General features: G+C 28.1%; 3 protein-coding genes across 8 annotated transcripts in view; 2 read left to right on the top strand and 1 right to left on the bottom strand.

The window, feature by feature from the left end:
- The window catches only part of LOC111637982 (mutS protein homolog 5-like), an 84,555-nt gene that overhangs the window by 50,808 nt on the left and 11,019 nt on the right, over positions 1–22,728 (top strand). For 3 of the 4 annotated variants that reach the window (XM_023383594.1, XM_023383596.1, XM_023383595.1), the window contains 10 exons: positions 1,404–1,484; positions 1,588–1,633; positions 1,705–1,746; positions 4,180–4,276; positions 4,383–4,472; positions 7,242–7,368; positions 7,435–7,584; positions 21,088–21,162; positions 22,327–22,464; positions 22,531–22,668. In XM_023383594.1, coding sequence (XP_023239362.1) covers positions 1,404–1,484; positions 1,588–1,633; positions 1,705–1,746; positions 4,180–4,276; positions 4,383–4,472; positions 7,242–7,368; positions 7,435–7,584; positions 21,088–21,162; positions 22,327–22,464; positions 22,531–22,668 — 984 coding nt within the window. Of the gene's footprint in view, positions 1–1,403; positions 1,485–1,587; positions 1,634–1,704; positions 1,747–4,179; positions 4,277–4,382; positions 4,473–7,241; positions 7,369–7,434; positions 7,585–21,087; positions 21,163–22,326; positions 22,669–22,728 lie in introns of those variants that run through there. The other variant, XM_023383599.1, reaches the window with a different exon arrangement.
- On the top strand, positions 12,674–13,461 carry LOC111637986 (mutS protein homolog 5-like). Of its 2 annotated transcripts, none has more exons than XM_023383606.1 (4): positions 12,674–12,817; positions 12,884–13,021; positions 13,094–13,148; positions 13,240–13,461. In XM_023383606.1, exons 1-4 carry the CDS (start codon positions 12,680–12,682, stop codon positions 13,245–13,247), a joined length of 339 nt encoding a protein of 112 aa, XP_023239374.1. In that variant the 5' UTR covers positions 12,674–12,679; the 3' UTR covers positions 13,248–13,461. The 2 variants fall into 2 exon arrangements, with proteins under 2 accessions (XP_023239374.1, XP_023239373.1); XM_023383605.1 differs by having other exon boundaries at positions 13,094–13,167.
- LOC111637981 (serine-rich adhesin for platelets-like) lies at positions 13,692–19,013 on the bottom strand. Of its 2 annotated transcripts, XM_023383593.1 has the most exons (7): positions 18,860–19,013; positions 17,961–18,041; positions 17,744–17,875; positions 15,931–16,035; positions 15,525–15,861; positions 14,276–15,458; positions 13,692–13,919 (listed from the first exon to the last, which is right to left on the bottom strand). In XM_023383593.1, the coding sequence occupies exons 1-6, from the start codon at positions 18,920–18,922 to the stop codon at positions 14,308–14,310; spliced, it is 1,869 nt and encodes a 622-aa protein (XP_023239361.1). In that variant the 5' UTR covers positions 18,923–19,013; the 3' UTR covers positions 13,692–13,919; positions 14,276–14,307. The 2 variants fall into 2 exon arrangements, with proteins under 2 accessions (XP_023239361.1, XP_023239360.1); XM_023383592.1 differs by having other exon boundaries at positions 13,693–13,919; positions 14,276–15,861.

Raw genomic sequence — 22,728 nt, 5'->3', positions numbered from 1 at the left:
TAGTAAGGAAAACACTGAAAAATGCATTTTGTAGTTGTAAATGTATAAATAATCATAATAGAATAATAATTGATAAAAAAAATGTAGTTTTATTTGCACTTTACCTTTGAGGATAGACGACAGTGGAGGTGTAAATTGATGGTGGAAGAGAAGGAGAAGGGAAATGATACTAAAACTTAACTTACATAACATAATGTAACAATAACTTAAAAATAACTTAGAAAAGATTTTAAAAAATTAGTGTTGTTTTATATATATATTTTTTAATTTTTATTCACTGCTTTTTGCTTTCTTTCCTTCACTTCCACCAGCACTTTCACTTGATAGAGGTAGCTTGGTAAAATATCTATCCAAAGATGTTTGCTATGCCTACTTTATAAAATGTTTCTAAAATGACTTAGGCAAATGTCATTACTCCGAGCAGCAATATGGCCAGTGTGAACCTTTTCGGGGTGTTTCTTTTCAATAAAATCAGTCACTTTCTGATAATACCTCAAGATTTCCTTTATCAAGCGAGATTCTTCCACGACAAAGCTAAAACGTGGACTGAGACCAATGAACAGAAGTGAATAAAAAATGGCGCTGCAAACTAACGTAACGTTGTATGGTGAGTTTTTGTTTGTATCGTGGAGCAAAAATATGTTCGAATTTCATGTCGTATCCTGAAAATTTTGTATGCTGGGCCGTTCATATTTTGAGGTACCACTGTATATATATTTAACGTTTCAGTAATTCAAAATTTAAAATTTTAAGAACACCTAATATTTAAGATATTGAGACATAAAAAAACTTTAAGTAATTTCATCTGTAAAGAAAAACTTCAAAGTATACAGATAAAATGAAATATAATTTAAAATAAAATAAAAGTAATTGAAAATTTTAACAATTTTACATTTCTTGATTATTATGATGCCAATGGCACTATGTTAATATGAGTTGCCTATGACCAATTTATTATGTATCTAAAACTATCCTTTTTACCTACTTTATTATATTTTTTGCTTGATTCTAATAACAAGTCATTCAAGACTTAGTTTATCTAGGACTGCTAGATACTTAGTAAATTGGTCATTCTTGGAAAGCCAGTGATCCAAACCAAGTTTGTTTTGATATTAAATGTTTCAGCCAAAAAAAAAAAATTGTAGATTATTTCTAAAAACATTACAAAATTGTAAAATAAATAAGTACTACACACTTTAATATATGTAACAAATACAGTATTTTTAAAATATTTTATGCTATTTATGTATTTTTCTGTAATACTTACCCTTCCTTTCTTTAGATAACCCTGCTAATCTGAACTTTTCACTAATCTAATTAACTTCCTACAATAGTAAATAGTGCATTGTAAATGTATTTAATCATACATATTATAAACTTTTCTTTCATTTTTATTTTTATAGTTAGGTTACCTTCTTGCTATTCCTCTTACAGAAAAGATGAAAACTGAAGAATGTTATGATATTCCAGGCCTGGAATTTATTGTAAGTAAATATTTAAATTACACACACTTAAACCTTTTATATTTATTACTTAATAATATTTTAATATTTCATTCATTTTTATTATTTTAATGATATATTTCAGTTTTTTTCAAATAATGTGGTTCATTATAAAAGTGCTAATACAAAAGGTATAAGTCATATTTCAAAATACTTTAACATTTTGAAATATTTTTTAATAGAAATTGTATTTTTTTTTTAGAATTAGATTCCTTATTAGGAGATACACAATGTGAAATTACAGGTAAATTTCTTATCATTATTCTATATTTTATTAAATACTTTTTAAATACTTGCATACAAATTTATTTTTTTTATGTATATGGAATAATAACACAAAAGTTAAAAGTGAAGTTCAATATAAAAATTCTTAAATACTCAAAAAATCTCAAATCATTAATCTCAAAAACATTACTCCATAAGAAAAATAACTTTAAAAACTAATGCTGTAATGGAGGAAAATAAATATTAAAACAAAATAAAAATGATAAACATCTCTAGAATTTTTGAGTCTTTTGACCTTATTTTCAGAGACGTTAACAAAAATATATTAGGGCAAATGCAGCTGAGTGAAGTAGGCAAGATATCAGAATGAATCAGTTACTATTACAGTAAGAATAATAACATTATATACAAGATATTAAATGAAATATTAAATAATATATACAAAAAAATAATATACAACATTTTAACAATTGAAACACAAATTATTAAATGATCAGAATTTAGATTAGAGTTAAAATAAGATAATTTAATCTGAACCAAAAACCTTTTAATCCAGCAAGATAAATGAATGTTTTCATTCATCTTGAAAGACCATTATCTAGTTTCTAGAATTAGATTGATTGTATTTATTAAGATTATTTGAAATAGAAAAATCACATGGTGGATACAGTGAAAAATTATCCTGATTAATCATACAATTGCTACATGTAGAAAATAATGCATGACCCTGTTAAAAGAATAGACAGAAAAATTGTAGGAAAATCCTAAATTATCATCCAATAAGAAAAATGAAAAGACATCCATAAAAAGATGGTTTGAACTAGTTACTTGGCATACAAATCTGGAAATAATGACACTTATGAAACATCAAAATATAAACATTAATAATATATAAAAATAAATAAATAACATGAATAATAATAATAGCAGAGATAAATACTAATTAATAAGTTAACAATATAAAAAGACACTTTTTTAGCACTTTTAGCATAAAGAGGATGAAAACCCAGGACTACTCAAGAGGTATTGCCCGGGGGTGAAAATGTAGAAAACGTTGTTCTAGAGATGGGGCGAAGGTGAAGTATAAAGATAGGAAAGGGGATGAAAAGGGAAATAAAAAGACACTATAAGAAAGCAAAATTAAATGTTCAAAATTTTGTGATATGCTTATTCATAGAGATGTAAGATTTTAAGTAATGGGCTATGGCACAATAAAATTGGTACAAACAAAATTTTATTTAAAAAGGACATCGGAATTTTTACAAGCAACTAACACACAACCCGCTGAGGAGAATACTTCCAATAAACACTCAAACAAATACAATAACAAAAAAAACAAAAAGTGTACAAAATATTTTAAGTAAAACAGAATTTTCTTATTCTGCCATGAGGATAAGAAAAGTGGACTAAATAATTAAAACTAACTGTCAATAATAATCTTAATTCTAATATGCAAGAGGATTTTTACCAATAGAGGGGGAGAATTAGGGATAGAAAGAAAACAAAGCCTTGGATGAAGTTTTTTTTTTTTTTAAGCAAAAATGGGAGCACTTGTTCTGGAACTTTTTATTCTATCAAAAACATGAATGGGAATGTCTTCTCTTGAAAAAACCTCTAAAATTCTACAAAGTCCTACCAAGTGTTCGATCTCAGCTTCTCTTGTATGCAAAAATCTCTTGCATACAATTGTCATCTTCCTGAGCCACTGAGCCAAACATTGTCTGTCACTCTTCTGCTTTTGTCCAAAAAGTATTCTGCGATTTCTTCATTCTTTTATAAGCTGACTATGAAACCAGTCAGACTGGTTCTTAGTTGGACAAAAGAAGACTCTATCCCAGAATTGGAGAGGATCCCCATTGGAAAGGAGAAAGATAGCTCTAAGATAATAGAAGGAAATGGAAGAAAAAAGATAAGAGGAAAGAAAAATTAATACCAACTACTATAAATTATGGCACACAGCCACAATAGTTAAATTTAAGAATCAATAATTTATCAATAATTACTCCAGTTCTAATTCAGAGACTTTTGTGTTATTTAGTAATCTTTAATATTTAGCTATCTAAACAGGAATGTTATTTTATTTGTAAGAATTTTATTGGAATAATATGTTCTGGTTTATAATTTTAACAATTATTTGCTGTTGTTTATTAATATTAATATTTTGAAATTTATTTTGATATATTCTAATTTTATGATAATTTTTACTCTTTAGTAGGAACTTCATAAACCTCATTACAAGACCAAAACTAATAAAAATTTAAGATGACTCCTTGAAAATTTATTAGCATCTTGGTTTTGTGATTTATCGTATTTTTAATAATAATTTATAATTTTGTGTTTAAAATATTTCATTTCAGTTTAATATACAATAATATATAAAATGAGTTGTGTGCAAATTTTAATTCAAGCTTTTTATTTTATGAAAATTTATTTTCAATTAAATAATTTTTAGATCACGAGACACGGATTATGCATAAATTACAGAATGTTATATTAGAAGCATCTAATGTTTTGTTAAATGTAATGAATTATTCAGCAGAATTAGACTGGTTTGTTTTATTTTTTATCTTATTTTTGAATTTCAATATAAAAAGTAAATAGAATATATAAAATTATAATTGTTTTGAAAATTTATATTCTTTAATTATTTTATAGCTTAATTTCATTAGCATTAATTGCTAAAGAATTTAATTATATTAGACCCGAAATCACCAGAGATGGCATCTTACATATTGTTAAGGGAAGGTAAGTTAAATATTTTTTTTTTATTTTAATACTAAGATTATAGACTTAAAATGAAAATTGGAAAATTTTATATCATATATTCAAAATAATATATTTTAAAAAATATTTAATGCAAAGTTTTCCAACATTTTGATGAAATTCACTTTCCTGTATTTTATAAAAGGGGTGTGTACACATCATCTGTAACACAGTGCAGGGCTGTGCTGTGCTATGATGCAGAGATTCAGCCGCATCAGGCGGCACCGTAATGGGATTGCATAAGCAGCATTTAAGGGGTGGCATAAGCGGCATTTCAGAGGCGGCATTTCGAAGACTTGCATCATACTGAGAAAATCTACCACACGGCCCTGACACAGTGTATATATGTTGCAGCAAGATTGTTAATTTAGCCACTTTACAGAGCATTTAGCTGTTTGATTAAATGGTTTTATTTTATAAGAATGTTAATCAATGTTCAGCCACTTTATAAAGAGACTAAACCAAATCCTACTGGATTGAATGGCATTGCATGTTCTACAATTTGACTGGCCAAATGATTAGCTGTTTTACAATGCAGCATTAAATAAACTGCCAGATTGTCAAATTTAGGCCTAGTTCTGATTCTTACCACTTGAGGTGCCAAGAGACATTCATCAATATGACATTGTTAAATTTCAAAGTTTGTGTGTGCTTTGTTGGGGCTGTGAAAACAAAAAGTAACACATAGTCTTACCTTAACAATAAAATAGTATTTTAATATGTCAAAGCATACAAATGTTCTCATGAGACCCAAGCTATCAACCACTTCCAGTGAGACAATACTTGGCTATGTGAATGCGCAGACACTATCCAGTACACTTAAAACTAAGTACAATAAATTTACTGTAAACTTAATTCTAGTAGCTAACAATGATACAATTAATAATATGTGTGACACAATGGATATTATAATTACAAAATTCAGTAGACATAAAAACAAACTTCTTGCCAGCAGGGGGCATAATATACTTAACTCTGGTGTACATCACCTTCCAGAACATTCCTCACTAGACCTCTTTATCTGGACTCATTCAACAGGCTGATCTCTGCTCACTATCCTTCAACAAATTGTTGGGGTTGTTTCGAAAGCCCTCGATGTCTTCTTCCTTGAGCTCCTTCCACTTCTGCTCCAGTTCATGTACCAGTGAAAAGTGACCAGTTGCATCACCAGTCTTTCCATCATACTCTCCAAACTAGTCTCTCTCAGCAGGAGTCCACCTCAACATCATACAACAAAAGAGTTGGTCTAGACAGTTTACAAAAATTGGATTGAACAATGGAATCAAGGGGGTTGATAGAGGAGATAAAGCAAACAATATGATGGACTGCCACAAATTCTTCTAGTATGTCTGTTCCAATAGAAATATTGAATATTACAACAAATAATGAAACTGTGCAAAATCTGTCTGAATATAGTGGGTTTAAAGATAATTTCAACAATCAACCAATGGTGTTCAAAGTATGATGCCATAAATACAGCCAATAAAGATTATCTTATTTTTAAGAAAAAGTTACCTGAGAATCCTACAGTATGTATCATACCTATTGAAGAGTATTTTCATGCATAAATTCTGTGGACATGGTGATTGTGACAAAATGATATACAATATTAAAAACAGATTTATATACAAAAACGGCAGTTGAAATATTTGTTGTTTTGTGTCCTGCCTGCAAAACCAAATGTAATATACCAAAGAAAAGTAATGTAACTCAACCAATAGTTTCTAATGATTTTATGAAAATGGACAAGTCAATTTAATTGATTTACAGTTAGCACTAGATGCAGAGTATAAATGGCTGTTAAACTATCAAGATAATGCTACTAAATACTACCTTAGACCACTTCAATCAAAAAGGACATCTGAAGTAGCTGTAGACCTGTTAAAAACTTTTTTACAGTTTGGAGCTTCATATAACCTACCGAGTGACAATGACCGGGAGTTTGCAGCAAAATCCCCAAAGAATTTGTAAATATGTTACCAGAATATAAAATTGTGCATAGCAGTTCTAAACATTTACAAACACAAGGTACTATAGAATGTAGTAACCAAGATGCAGAAATATACTTACAAGTTAGATCTTGGATGCATGACAATAATTCAACAAAATGGTTGATTGGGCACTATTTTGTGTAATATCAAAAAATGCATTGTATCATTGAGTCATTAACAGACCACCTTGTACTTTAATATTGGGAAGGAATTGGCTTCGTCTTCCATATGATGCATGTGTCATCAATGTATCGCTTATATACTTTAATATTGGGAAGGAATTAAAGTATATAAATGATACATTGATGACATATGCATCATAATGAAGATGAAGCCAATCATCAAAGAATTTATAAGATGCATTTCATGCATCTTATAAATTCTTTGATGCAAACTCCCAGTCATTGTCACTCTGTAGGTTATATATATATATATTATATATATTTATTTATTTTTATAATTTTCAAGTTTATAATACATAAGTTTGATTATACAATGTGTGTTTTTTGTACTTCATAACATTTTTGCCCCTAATCCTATTGCATAATTCACATTTTAGTAAAGAGGCTGAGAATTTTGACACTTTACAATACAGCTAAACATTAACCAGTCACATTATGAAATGTGATGTAATTAGTTAACTTTATTATAAAAAAAGCTAGATGCTTTGTAAAGCAGCTAAATTAACAATCTGGCTGAAACATATACATTATACATTTACAAATATTGAACTATACATTTATTATTGTCTAAAATATAGACATCCACTTCAAGAACATTGTGTATCATCATTTGTACCGAATGATACTATGAGTGGTGGAAAATATGGAAAAGTAAAACTATTAACAGGTCCCAATGCTTCTGGTAAAAGTGTTTATCTTAAACAGGTAAAATTAAATTGATCTATTTTTATTTAAAACATTAATTTAAATGTAATATTTTTAATTTTCTAGGTTGCTTTAATTGTATATTTAGCTCACATAGGCAGTTTTGTTCCTGCTGAAATGGCAAAGATTACAATTATAGACCATATATTTACAAGAATACATACTGTTGAATCTATTTCTGTTGGTTTATCCACATTTATGATTGATATAAATCAAGTAAAATCTATTTAATTATGAAATTATAGATATTATAGAATTAATCATTAATTAATTTATAATTATACTGTGGACAAAAGTTTGTTGACCACCAGAAACTAAAATTCATAGTGATTGAATAATGAATTGTGCTTACTAATATACAGTTAAATCTCTCTATAGCAATATTTAGTAGAACAAGAAAAAATATTGTTGTAGACAGATTTATTATCAAAATGAGATTTTTAAAACAGTATCCCCTTTGTTTAGCATTGCTGGATCTCAAATAGCATTATTTCTACAAAGTTAGAGAATATCAGAATGGAAAAACATGTACTATAGTAACTATAATTAGTCTCCTTTAACATAAGTTTTAAAGCGTATTATTTCTACATTATAAGTTAAATGTCAAAATCCAAAATCAGTCTGAACCTGAATCTTCCTAGTTAAAAATGATCTAAGAAAAACTAAACTAATTTTAAAATATAATTTTTTAAGGAGAATGCTTTACATTTATTAAAATAATGAAACATTTAATTAATGTAATTTGCGACACCAAGACATCCCTGTACACTTTCTAAAAGAACTTTCTTATGTTAATAATATCTTTAATATTAATAATAATATATTGTTTTCTTAGTTTTTGCATTTTGAATTATTACAAACATGTTTTTTCACATACTTTACATCATTGCACATACTTATTATTTTTTGTGCCTGGACAGATATGGCACCTTTTCCTTTTTTGACTTGTTCTGATGTCTTTGCCAATAGTTGTGTTGGTGCTTGTGCTAGGAATTTCAAAATTGATACTTTCACCTTCGAAGTATAATTTTACTTTTTCTTTTAGTGTTTTTGAAATTCTTGAATTTTATATCTGCTTTATTGCATGTAGCTGAATAAACTGATGTGCCAAATTTTTAATAAATATTGCACAAGAATATCTTTCTGCTGTATTTTTTTAAGAATAATGTATGAATTGATTATTGTTACATTTGAGAAGTGATAAAATAAAGCAAGGGGTCACCTATTTGTCTTTTTCCCGACATTATAATTTGAACATAATTGGTCATTTGAATCTGCTACACCTTTTGTTAAGTTATAAAAATTTATTATTTCTGGTTTATTTGAATCATTTGTTTTGTCAATTTCCAGTTCCTGGTGTAACATCAAAATTAGAATTACAGCCTTCCTTTCTATATTAATATTTGTAGCATAATTTCTGCCTGATTAATTTGACTGGTTGATTATTAATACATCAGGTTCTTGGGATGTTTGTATATACTAATGTTATGTCCTTTGTAAATCCAAACAAAGGACTGTTTTCTGGATGGTTTTTATTCAGTTGAAATTGTACTGGTATCTCATTTTTGTTTTTTCTTATAGCCCCTACTAAAGTTAGTTTTTTTCTGTAGAAGTTTCTGAGTCAAGGGGATATTTATGTACCAGTTATCTGTACTAATATTATGACCAGTACCTGCTATAGGCTCAACAAATCTTAAGACAACATCTGTAGGACTCATTTCAATCATCAAAAATGGTCCTGTAGGCTGAATTCCAACAGAAACTTCAAATTTTACAAGATAGAATGCTTGTGCATCAACCATGATGAATATTTTTATTTCCTAATGCCTAAGTTTGTTTGGAAGATACTGCCTAAAGGAACAACGATTGCAGAAGCCAACTAATTGTTCATCAATTGTAACATATTTGTGAGTGGTATATGCCTTCTCATACCTATCTTCTATGATTGAAATAAATTCTCTAATAAGTGCTAACTTGTCAGTTGATCTCATCTTTCTTCCTGAGTTGATACATCATCAAATCGTAAGCATTGCAACAAAAACAAAAATATTTTGTCATTGCTACTGAAAAAACGGGGACCATCTCTTTCCCATAGATCTTTGGAATTCACATGAAAAGCCTTATAAAGTAAAGTATACGCACCAGAAAGTAACAATAAACCAATCATTGCCTGAATTTCATCTATGTTGGTATCACTCACGACTGAAATTTGGTCTAACTAAATTAATTTTGATATTCGTGCCTAGGTAAATAATTGACTATATTTTCTTTCTGAGTCCTTGTCTTTGGCAGTGGTTGTTTAGACCAGTGTTTTTCAACCTTCTTGAATATGCAACCCCTTTACAAGTTAAAAAATTCTGGCAACCCCACAGGGCTATATTAAAACTATATCTGTGATTTTAAAAATTACGTATTTAATTTTCTTTCTGTTGAGACCTAAATATCGATCGAAAAACCAATTGTAGTGTAGGATTTACAAACACTTGTCTTTTTCTTTTACCTGCGACCCCCAGTAAGGCTTTGCAACCTTTGAAAAACACTGGTTTAGACCAAACAAATTTTCCATCTTTAGACATAAATTTATTTTTATGACTACTTACATAGACATCAACATTTACTTCATCTTCAGTTTCAATATTGGTATTATGATTGCTAAATACCACATTCTCATCTTCTGTATCACTCACTGATAAATCATCATCTGACTGAGGTTCTTCTATTTCTGTTTCTAATTCTTTTATTAAATGAGTTTAGGCACTAAAATACCAAAAACATGTTAAATCAGGCAACTCTACTCTCATCTGTAGTGATGCCAATTAATCAAAATAATTTAAAATTTAATTTACTACATTATCATTATTGTGGAGAAAGGAAAATACTGTTTATTTTATGAGTACAGTTAAACCAAGATTTATTGAAGTAGAAGATATTCTTCAATTGGGAGACATTTTATGCCAATCTAATACAAATTGCATGGAGAGCTGTATTTCTTATCTTCAGTATTTGATTGCTTCTTGCTCTCTTTTTTAGATTGTTGTTGCAACAACAAAATAAAACATTGTTAAACCAGTGTTCTTTTTTAAAAAAATTTACTGCTAGTACACCTATATGGTGACTAAAAGAAACTATTTAATACTAATTATTTATTTTTTCTTTATAAATGTACACGGTTATAGTGTTTTCAAAATTGTTTGTATATCTCCATCTGCACCATCTTCTATAATTCTTGTTTGGATGTAGTGTCTATTGCTGAATGGTGTCCTTTTACTAAGTTTGTTTTTACCTTTCTTTCAAAATAGCATTAATGCTTCTCCATACCTTGTTTCTTCACAAGAACATAGCAAAGACAAGCAATTACTAAACAATATTGTCCATTTGTCAAAAGATGACCTCTACTGAAAGGGAGAGTATACCCATTTACTTTTTATGTCAGCTCTGATTGGCTCATAGTATTTGTTGTGGCTGATAGAGTGGTCCAGTTCATTTTGTTCATTTTTATCATGGCAGTCATCAAACTTCTCACCTGAACATAGAGAACTTTTCACACTGAGAAACTATTGGTACTATGTAGTGGCTATTAATACTTTTTAAGCTATTTGCTGATATAGCATACCAGTGTATTTCTGCTGAAAAATAGCTCTGCTTACAACAAACTTCATTGAACATCAAAATTGGGAAAGTGAATAGAAACATTGACTTGCTGCCATATTCAGAGCTTATCCTTATCCAAGGAGGAAATATTGTCTGAAGGCCATTTAGGTAGTCTGAACTCTGAATAGCTTTATTCAATATCCTTGACTTTAGGAGCCATCACTACTTTTAGAAAAATTAAAGTAATTACTCCTCTGCCTCCATGTGGAGTTAATGTAATGGGAACCAATGGTGTCATTGTAGTTGTGTGTGTTGGAACATCAGGACTATCAAGTACTTTTCATTGGAGAAAATATATTTAAAAAATAATTTTTTAAAATAATGTGTTTGTTGTACTGTAAAAATTATTTTTAGTAATCAACAATCATTTTGTATAGATGAAAAGAGCAATGAGTTTATAACTTATTAGGATGACAATCATTGCATTGTGGGTCTTAATCATCAGAATTCTCTGAGGTGATGCCATTATATAGATAAAGGATAATATTACTTTATCAACTTTCAAGATATGAATTCAAATAAGAATATCTAATAATATCAATTAAATGGGGATAACTAAAAGTGAGGTAAAAATATACAGGTTTATGATGGTTTCAGGAAAAATCATGATGGCAGATGAATATGTCTGAAGGATTTTTCACATTTTTCCAAAAATGCTTTTAGTGACTTTAGATCAGGGCTGCGGAGTCAGTAAAAAACATTTGACTCCGACTCATGATAATTTTAGTAGGCCGACTCCAACTCCAGCAAAATTAAATACCAAGTCATTTTATAGGGGACAGAGGTGCTCATAGGGGGTACCCTACTCTGAACTCTGAAAGGAGCCTAGGGCATTTACCCAAAACTTTTATAGTTAATATTTAACTTACATTAATATGTATTTGTAAATAAAATTAATTTTTAACAAATATTTAACAAGACAAGAAAGGGGGTGATAAAATTCTACATCTAAATATATTCGACAGCATTTGCACTTCAATTTCATCCTTCCAGAAGAGTTAGTCCAACTAAAAAGGTGCAATCTAGCTAGCTACTTCAGCCCCTTGTTCAGAAAAGAAAAAATATGTACTCTGATCAATTAGTCTGCCTCATTCAGAAAAATAGAGTACTTATTTAGAGCAGGGATAATAAAGGAATGATTCAAAAATATTCAAATTCAGTTGAGTCAAAATAATTTAACTACTAAACACAAATACTACAAAGAATACTACATATTTAATAAATTAAATTGANTAAACAAATAATTAAAAAAAAGAAAACTTTTACATAAATGGTCTTATAAGAAAATTACACCTAGGACCTAAAAGGAACATAATCCATTACTGATTTTCTGGAAGATTTGAAGAAAGATTAGTAAAAATACAGTACAGCTGTAGTTCAAATCAAAGACACATTGGAGCCAATATGGAAAAAAGCCAATTCATGACATTAAAAATATATTTCAAGTGTAGCTTGTGTATTTCTGTTTGGATAGCATAATGAAACTTTTCCAAAAAGGGGAAGTTTTAAAATTTCCACATGGTGTTTTTTTGGGCTAGAGAATATATTGACCACCAAGGGGAAAGTTTAAACTTAACCTAAAATTGGACATGTGGTTATGGACAAACCACGTATCTACAATGCAAATTAGTTACCCTAGTATAATTAATTTACATTGTAGATGGATGGATTAGCTCTCTTAGCATCAAGTTTGCAATTTTGGCTGAAAGAAAATGTTAATTGTCCACATTGTTTTGTTTCAACACATTTTCATTCTCTTTTAAATATTGTAAACTCTTCAGAACAGCTTTGTTATCAGGTTAGTCAAATTAAAATTATTTATCCATCACATTAATATAAGTATATTGCATTTTATTTTAAATAGACAATGGATACATTGCTTGAAGATGGAAACTTGATATTTTTGTATCAACTAAAAGATGGTAAAACAGATGGAAGCTATGCACATCATGTGGCTACATTAGCTGGAATTCCTTCTAAATTAGTGGACAGAGGAAAAGAAGTATTACAGAATAAAACACCATATAAATAGAAAAATACAAGAAAAGTATAATTTAAAATTTTCATTTTACAGATTGCCAATATGTTAAAAAATAATAAAGAAATTATTCCCATAAAAAATATTGCAAGTGAGAAAAAATTAGAACAGTTATGTATATTATATTTGATTATACATATTAGATAAACAATAATTAATGATATTTATGATTTCTTTTTCAGATATGTAACTATTTATCAAGAATTCTTAACTTTTGATTTTGAAAATGAAAATTCTGACAGTTTTCTTCAAAATATCATGAAGAGAATTATGGAAGAATAAATTTTGCAGAGGAGAATATTGGAACTGTGAATTTAAGAAGTATTTAAACATTTTCTAATGTATTTAAATAAAATTTGAATGATGATTACGCTAATAGGAACATTCATTGTACTTTTATTAAAATCATACAACTTCTACAAAATATAAATACAAACAAATCCATTTAAATTTCTTTTTAAAAAGTTCATAGGGATATAAATTTTAAAGGAAGATAACAATATATATAAACTCTAGTAAATTTTAACTATATTAGTTGAATTATAATTATTTAGTTATTTTACTGGCAATCAAATTTTATACATTTATATATAACAAATTCTTGTCTAAATATATATTTAATGTAGTTCTTTTTCTATATTTTAGCTTCAAATGTACAAATATATTATATATCTACAATTTATAAAATTTCTATTAGAAACTTTTTATATTTTAATATTAAAAATATTCTTTAGATAAAATAATTTTCATACATTTGACTATACTTCTTATGAAGTGATTAAACTATATATATATGTATATAGATACATATAATTATTTACTCTTCTTTCTTGATCTTATTAATTTTTCCATAAATTGGTTCCTGAAAAATATTATTGAATATTAATTAGATCATACTAATAATTAATTATAAATCTGTAAAAATATATATTATTAACTTATTATTTTTAATGATTTATACATTAACAGAAGATAGAAAAATAAAGATTAAAGTTAAATGGTAGTAATAGTTAGTACATTGAAAGTGTTTATGGAATTATATTACAAACAGAACTATAAGAAATTCTTTTAATGATACAAAGAAAGAATGGAATAAGTTTTCTCTATTCTTTTCCATTTGGTTAGTAATGTTAAAATTGTTATATTGATTAATGATAGTTCCATGATAGAATGCAATCATGCAAAGTTCAAATATGTTTTTGAAAACAAGGCACAAACCTCTTAAAAATTAGTCTTCTATATAAATGCTTTCATAGTTCATTTGGCACAGACTGGTAACCATTAAGTTTCTTTGGTAATGCTGCAAAAAAATCATCAGCAAAAGGATCTTTTTTTCTATTAAAAATGTTTCCAGAGTTTGACATTGAAGAATTATTAGAATTTATATTTGTAGATTCAGAACAAGATGACATGTTTCCATTTTGCAAACAGATTTCAGACAAAACTTGATATTGTGATGTAACACCAGGTAAACGTGAAATAGGTGATAACTTTGTTGTACTGTTATCATTCACTATTCCATTCATTTTCTTGAATTTAGTTAAATTATTTAATTTTATTTGTGATTCAGGAGGTGGAAGTATAAAGGTTTTTTCTGTTGAATTATTTAATGAAGTTTTATTTATCACTTGATTCTTTTTATTGGATTTTTGTAATGAATGATTTATATCTTGATTTTCTACAGAATTGTATATTTGATTTGGATTGTTTAATGATTCACCAAAACCACATCCAAAAAAATCTACATTTGGAGATTCCTGTTCAAAAGACCTGGTAAGTTTTTTGGATTCACCAATATGATTTTGTCCATTGTAACTACCTATCTGTTGAGAATTAACAGGTAGTTTTCGAGTTGGTATTGGAATAGGATGACTGGAGCTAGAATTTACAGATATTGATGTATTGTTTTGAGAAAATTCAGATATAACCTGATTTGCTGGTAAGGAACCTCTTCTATAATTTAATGGCACATTTCCAGTTGAAGCAGAGGTTGGTGATGCATAAATTGCATTTTCAGATTTTAATGATAGGGGAATTTGAATATTTGGCTCGGAAGATCTATTTGTAAGTCTTGGCGGTAGTGGTGGCGGCGGTGGCAGAATAACAGTTCCAGTACTATTTTCAGTAAATGGATTTCCAGATGATTTATTATCATTTAATGGAAAAGAAGAAAGTCTTTTGGAAGAATTTGGAAGAGATGAAGGCAATGAATTACTAGAATGAGAAGGTGTCTGTTGGGTTGATATATTATTGAAATCACAAGAAAAAGGAGGACAAGTGGCATCATAAGACTGAAAACATGTACTCACTTCAGTTGATTCTGGTGCTGATTGAGATGTATAAAATTTAGTTGGTTCACTGGTGAAAGCACTTACAGTTTTATCTACAAGATCTTTCAAAACTTTTTTTGGAGGATTTTTAATATCATGAAAAAAATCTTTTTTATCTAGAAAAGGACGATCTTTACCTAAAGGATCCAAATCTGCAAATAAATCATTTTGTGGTAGTCTTGGAGGTTTTGGTGGTGATGCTTGACTATTTGTTTGAGTGGAAACGGAATCTGATGTTGAAACATTAATCTGCTCATCATCTTGATTTGTTGTTGATAAAGAACTTTGTGAATTCTCAAATATACTAGAAATTGTATCTATGTTACTAAATACAGAATATTTATCATTATCAGAATAGGTAACATAGAAAGAGGATGTTTCTTCCAATTTTTGGTTCACTTTTGAATCTGGAAATGGAGACCCAACAGACTGATCTTCAGATGAAGATGTTGATGCTGTAGACTCATATATATCCTACAAAAAATGAATTAAAATTTAAAATATTTTCTAAAGTTTAAAGATACAAAATGCTATTTAAATTACCTTCTGAGGATAAAGTACAAATGTTGATGTATTAAAAGGATCAGGCATAAAAGGATAATTCAATTCTGAAACAGCTGCCATACTACTATCCATTTGTTCTATATTCTAAATTAAAAATATTAAATCATATAAATGGAAAATTTAATATTCCATTATAATAGTTTATTAATAATAATTGCGACCAATAAAATTTTATGCCTCAATTCAAGATAAACCAGATTTTATCTAATTTACTTGAAACTATATATAATAGAACAAATATTTTTTTATAAGATAGTTTGCTAATTTAGGATGAAATTTTAGTAATTTAAACTTAGAATATTATACATACAATCATATTAAATTTTGGAATTTTATTTATGAGGTGGCAACCAGAATATTTCAGATGGAGTTGTGTCACCTAAACAAGTTATAGTATTGCAATGCATCACGAGCTAATAGTACTAGCATGTGTTGTGAATATGTGTGCTAGATAGTGCAGAGCTTGGCAGAAGCAGCAAATAGTGACATGCATTGTTTGGCAGTTTTCATGATGATATAAAAAGAGGAAATAGTAGGTTTGCATCAAATTTTGCACAAATCTTGATAAAAGGGCAGCAGAAACCCTGACAATGGTTGAACAAGTATTTGGGGAACAATTACTTGGTTGTACACAAGTGTTTTGGTGACATGTATGGTCAAACATCAATTGACAATGACAACCATACAGGAAAGCTCTCAGCCAGCACAATTCCTCAAACAGTTGCAAAAATTCAGCAGCTCATTCATGAGAATCAGACCAGGAAATTAGTTATAGAATTCTATGAATTTAGAATTTAGATAACATTTAGTTTTTCTGTTTGTTGACAACTATGGATTTGGATATTTCATTTCATACTGCATTACAGCCAAATTTGGCCCAGGACTTTGACAAGTGATCAAATTCAGCAACATATTGAAGTCTGCAGTGAGCTTTTTCAACTTGCTTCAGAGGATGAAGCTTTCTTGTCAGAGTTATTAATTGGTGAATACTGGACTGAGTTTACGGTTATGATCTTGAGACAAAGCAGCAATCATCCCTGTGGAAAAGTCCAGACTCACCAAGTCTAAGAGGCCAGACAACAGTATCAAGAGCAGGCTAATCAGTTTTTTGGTATCAATAGGATTGTGCACAAAGAATTCATCCTTGCTGGTCAATTCCAAATTCTATTATGGAGACTGCAAAGATGTGAAAAGGCTAGTTTTGACAATACAACAAGTGGCTGCTTCATCATGACAATGTTGTCTTCTCAGTGTGTTCAACACCTAGTAACTTAGTTTGGTCAACAATAACAAGGCTGTTTTACAATCTGATGAGTAAGGAGGGTGTCCCCATCCTCGTCAGATTAGGTCCTGTGACTTCTTTATCTCAATCTTCATTTTTGGGAACAAGTTTTAATACCATTAAAGACATCCAGAAAGATTGCAGGTGATGCTTGACACTTTTGGCAAAAAAGACTTCCAGGGAACATTCCAGCAGTGGAGAAACTGCTGGGACCGATGTATCCATGTGCAAGGGGAACTACTTCAAATATAGTGGATAGCCAATGAGTTATGATGAGATTTTACTTTTTTTATAGAATCAATTTGGAGTATTTTGGATATCACCTTTTAACTTAGTTTTTATAAGATAGATATTATTAAATGATATATCTGGTATTACAAAATATAAAAATATTTTTATGAAAGTAGATTCTTTGCTACATAATAAAGTAAATTTTTAAAATTTACTTTCTAAGACTGATTATCTTGTATCAAGGCAAAGAACTGAATGAATTTCAAAATATATTCATACTTCTTGAAGTTTATCTACTTCTAATTGTAAACATAATAAATCATCAACATTAGACTGTGGTTTTGGCAGAGAAGAGACAGATTTGTTGTTTTCAGGAGGAACATTTTCTACAGATGATGAGCTAATTACATCCTATTAAAAAGAAAAATATTAATTCTCAAAATACTTTATTTTAATAATAATGTTAGATTTATTAAATACTGAATAATTCACTCACACTATAAATAGATTCTGAATTTTCTTTTTCATCTGTGTTTTGTTCCGATTTCACATTTTTATTTTTATTATTATTTTCCATCTGAAAATATGTTCTTTATTTATTGAAATAATTAAAAATGTTGTTAGATATAGTTTTAGCTGATATCAATTTTGAGTTGAAACAACTCAGTTTGTCATATTAATCTATTTGTCAGCTTATTAAAAGTAAGAATAAGCTGTAATTTATAACAAATTAGAAATCTATTTCCATTACACTCTTCTGATCTAGATACAGTGAGAGATACACATTAAAAAAGCAATATTATATTGATAACAATCTCAAATTTAATAGCAGACAAAAAGTTTTAGAAGTTTTGACTATTAAGGATATATGGACAAATTTACAGTTAAAATCACAATAAACTGATTAACAGAAAAGCAAAATAAACAGATAAAAGCTGTTTAAATAATTTCATTTAAATAGAAAAACTATTGATGATTATCTATAATTATAGAAATTTTTATTGATTCATGCATTCCAAGTATTACTTCAACAGCATGAATTAAACTTAAAGAAAAACTATTTTTCCTTGTTTATGAAATTAAATAATACATTAATTTTTAATAAATTAATTTAAATAATTTTAAATAAAGTTATTTATTTTAATGATTAAATACTCTCAATCTCATTAAAAATTTATTAATTATGAAACAATTAATGGATGCTTTCTTATATGGTATATATAATTTTCTATATGTTGGAAAAATTATAATATACATAGAAACATGTGAATGTTTAAATAATTTATTTCTTTCTCAATTTCACCACAACATATTTTATTTAAAAAATAATATCTACTTAATAATGTAATTTACTAATTTTAATCATTTTTTAATTAAGCAATGAATATTTCTTACTTCTTTTTTCTCATCATCATCATTAGAATTCTTTGAAAACTGTAATTGTTTGGCACTTTCCATTGCTTGCTTCTTTTTTTCTAAAACAGCTTGAAATAAATCTTGAAGTGTCAAAACAACTTGACATGCCTATTTAAAATTATAAATGATTTAATTTTTTAAAAACTAAATAAATTAATATTAGTTTGCATTTATATTCAAATTTTTATAATATTTAAGAAATATTAGTCTCAATAAAGATGATGTAAGTAAAAATTTTAAATCTATGAGTTTGGAATTTAGATTATATTTAGTTTTTATATTTGTTGACAAGTATAGATTTGGATATTTCATTTATCATGTAATAATATCAGCTGTTTTGTAATGAAATTTAAATAAATGATGATAATTGCTCAGCATTACAATGATTTACATTTATATGATATTGCATTCATCTTAAATATTAAGGAATGTGTTGCAGTTGCTAAGCACTAAGTTATCATAGACTATTGTAGACATTTATAAAAAAAACGATAAAAAACAAATTAATATGAATTAGTCAATAAATTTTAGAAGAATGATTGTGATTTGCATTTGCAACTAATCGGATATTTCAATTCAAAATATGCTTGGGGATAATGTAATGTAAAGTATTTTCCTCTAAGTCACTGAAAATACATCTAACTCATGAAGATGTTTAAAACAGTATTTGAAATTTTGCTTTGCTTATATTATATTATATAATTTTTTAATAAATTATAAAAGTTTGGAATTTGACACGTGTTCTATTTGCAAGGTAATAACAGAATGATTTAAAGAATTGGATTCATCAGGGCCAGCTGAAGTTTTGAAGGGTCCTGGGTAAGTTATTAGTGGGCCCCAAAATATTTGCAAAAGTTTATCAAATTTTTTTTAGAAATTTGAAAATGCAGGGCCTTACTTAGTCTGATGTCTGAGCCAGTACTGGAGTTCATAAGGTTGAATCCAAAAGTTGTTTTATTAGTATATGAAAATAAAACTTTTTTGGAAGATTTTTATTAATATATTATACACTAACTGTCAAATTAGTGGAGATAAGTATGGTTTGCAAAAGCACACAACAAAATGTTTACAAGAGTTTTTCCCTAAATATAGAAGCAAATAATATAAATTGATGTAAATGTAGCCATTCAAGAAACTCAAATTAGAATTAGCCAATATGTAAGAACTGAATAAAGATAAAATGTATTTTAATTCATTAAATGATTAATTTGTTAGATTACAATTTAAAGTAAAAACGGATTTATTTTTCATTTATTGGCTTTTTTATTTAATTAAATAAAATTACTTTCTATAAATACTGTTATATTTAGTGATGGATTTAAGAGATTGAGATCCTTTTATACAAGACAGCAGATGACTTGAACCATAAAACTTTTTTGCTAAAACCATCTTACCCTTATCAATTTATTTAGTATAAAATAGAAGTAAATATAAGAATGAATGCCCAAGATGTTAAGTTTTCTAAATCATAGAACCCTTCACATTTNAGCAGGGCTGTGGAGTCTGAGTCAGGAGGAATTTCTGGCCAGAATGTAAATTTAAAATGTGAGAGTCGGAGTCAACACATTTTTTCCGACTCCAATAAAGGATTGAAAAGCCTTGATAAAGGAAAAACTGATGAGTTTATAATTGCAATTTAAAATTGCACCCACTTTCCACAACATAAAAGTCACTTTGTAAGCAGGTGTGGATTAAGTATGGAAAACTCATGGATTATCTGCACAAAATTATGGTAATCCTTTCATAACATTATTTGTGTTAGTCCCAATAGATACATATAGATTTAATGAAAAGTGCGAGATTTTGTAGTTAACAAACTTTTATTCAGCAGCAAATTATTAACTACAAATTTTAAAACAAGTTATTTTATTTCACTTCATTTCAAAATTATGATTATTTTAGACATTTTTGAAATTGTAATATTGTGGTACAAATTTTCTTTAACGTTTATGCTTTTCGTAAGAATGGCTATTGTTAGTTACGTCTGTTTGGAAAGTTTCTGCGCGTGCACGTGATGCTCTTGAGTTTAATTTATACATTTTTGAAATTGTAATATTGTGGTACAAATTTTCTTTAACGTTTATGCTTTTCGTAAGAATGGCTATTGTTAGTTACGTCTGTTTGGAAAGTTTCTGCGCGTGCACGTGATGCTCTTGAGTTTAATTTATACATTTTTGAAATTGTAATACTTTTTATTTCATTAACAGATGTCTGTTGCTCTTCATTATGCTACTTCTAATTCTTTAGTTATAATTGATGAATTTGGAAAAGGAACAGAAGCAGTAAACAACAAAGTTTTTTTGATTTTAATCAGATATAAGGGTTTGTCCATAAACCATATTTCCTGGTTTAGTGGAGGGATGAGTATAAGAAAGTTTACATAAGAGGAGGGTTGGTGAAAATAAAAAAAAAAAAAAAAAAATCACACAGTTATAATTGTTTTATTAAAATGAATTTGAAAAAAATTATTACTGTATTTAATAATATATTGAGATTTTTACAGTTAAGTAATTAAATTAGCAGATTTTCTTGCAACATCAATGTATGATCTTTGTTAAGTGAAAGTGCTATTTGCAGAAAAGTATGGTCTTTTAAAAACTATCGAAGAAGTTTCAAAACAACAGTGTACAAAAATTAAATTCCTTTTTTTATTTCAAAGATAGAAAAACTGTTAATTTAGAGGAATGAGACTCTGGAGAATAACAATACAAATTTTTAAAATAACTTTTAATATAAAATTAAACAAGCATAAGGTCATAAAATATTCACAAATTGGAAGAAATGAATGGAAAAGGATTTAATCATCTATAGTGGCCAATTACTCAGTAGGTGCACTAGTCATGTACTTATTTAGAGCATTTAGAGTCATGTACTTATTGAGGCCCCTTAAGCCTTGTCGTCTCAAGGGGCCTCAAAAATTACATAGCAAAAAGATAATATGCCTCTAAAAAGTGTATATTTTACACCCTGAGGAGAACAGTGACATAAAAATACAATGAAATCAATTTATGAGTTAATATAAACAAATAATTAAAAAAAAGAAAACTTTTACATAAATGGTCTTATAAGAAAATTACACCTAGGACCTAAAAGGAACATAATCCATTACTGATTTTCTGGAAGATTTGAAGAAAGATTAGTAAAAATACAGTACAGCTGTAGTTCAAATCAAAGACACATTGGAGCCAATATGGAAAAAAGCCAATTCATGACATTAAAAATATATTTCAAGTGTAGCTTGTGTATTTCTGTTTGGATAGCATAATGAAACTTTTCCAAAAAGGGGAAGTTTTAAAATTTCCACATGGTGTTTTTTTGGGCTAGAGAATATATTGACCACCAAGGGGAAAGTTTAAACTTAACCTAAAATTGGACATGTGGTTATGGACAAACCACGTATCTACAATGCAAATTAGTTACCCTAGTATAATTAATTTACATTGTAGATGGATGGATTAGCTCTCTTAGCATCAAGTTTGCAATTTTGGCTGAAAGAAAATGTTAATTGTCCACATTGTTTTGTTTCAACACATTTTCATTCTCTTTTAAATATTGTAAACTCTTCAGAACAGCTTTGTTATCAGGTTAGTCAAATTAAAATTATTTATCCATCACATTAATATAAGTATATTGCATTTTATTTTAAATAGACAATGGATACATTGCTTGAAGATGGAAACTTGATATTTTTGTATCAACTAAAAGATGGTAAAACAGATGGAAGCTATGCACATCATGTGGCTACATTAGCTGGAATTCCTTCTAAATTAGTGGACAGAGGAAAAGAAGTATTACAGAATAAAACACCATATAAATAGAAAAATACAAGAAAAGTATAATTTAAAATT

This window comes from Centruroides sculpturatus, unplaced genomic scaffold, assembly GCF_000671375.1.
Source record: "Centruroides sculpturatus isolate CEXI.00-Female unplaced genomic scaffold, Cexi_2.0 scaffold998, whole genome shotgun sequence".
Classification (NCBI taxonomy): Eukaryota; Metazoa; Arthropoda; class Arachnida; order Scorpiones; family Buthidae; genus Centruroides; species Centruroides sculpturatus.
Note: the sequence above shows the minus strand (reverse complement) of the source record. Positions and strands in the feature narration are given on the sequence as shown.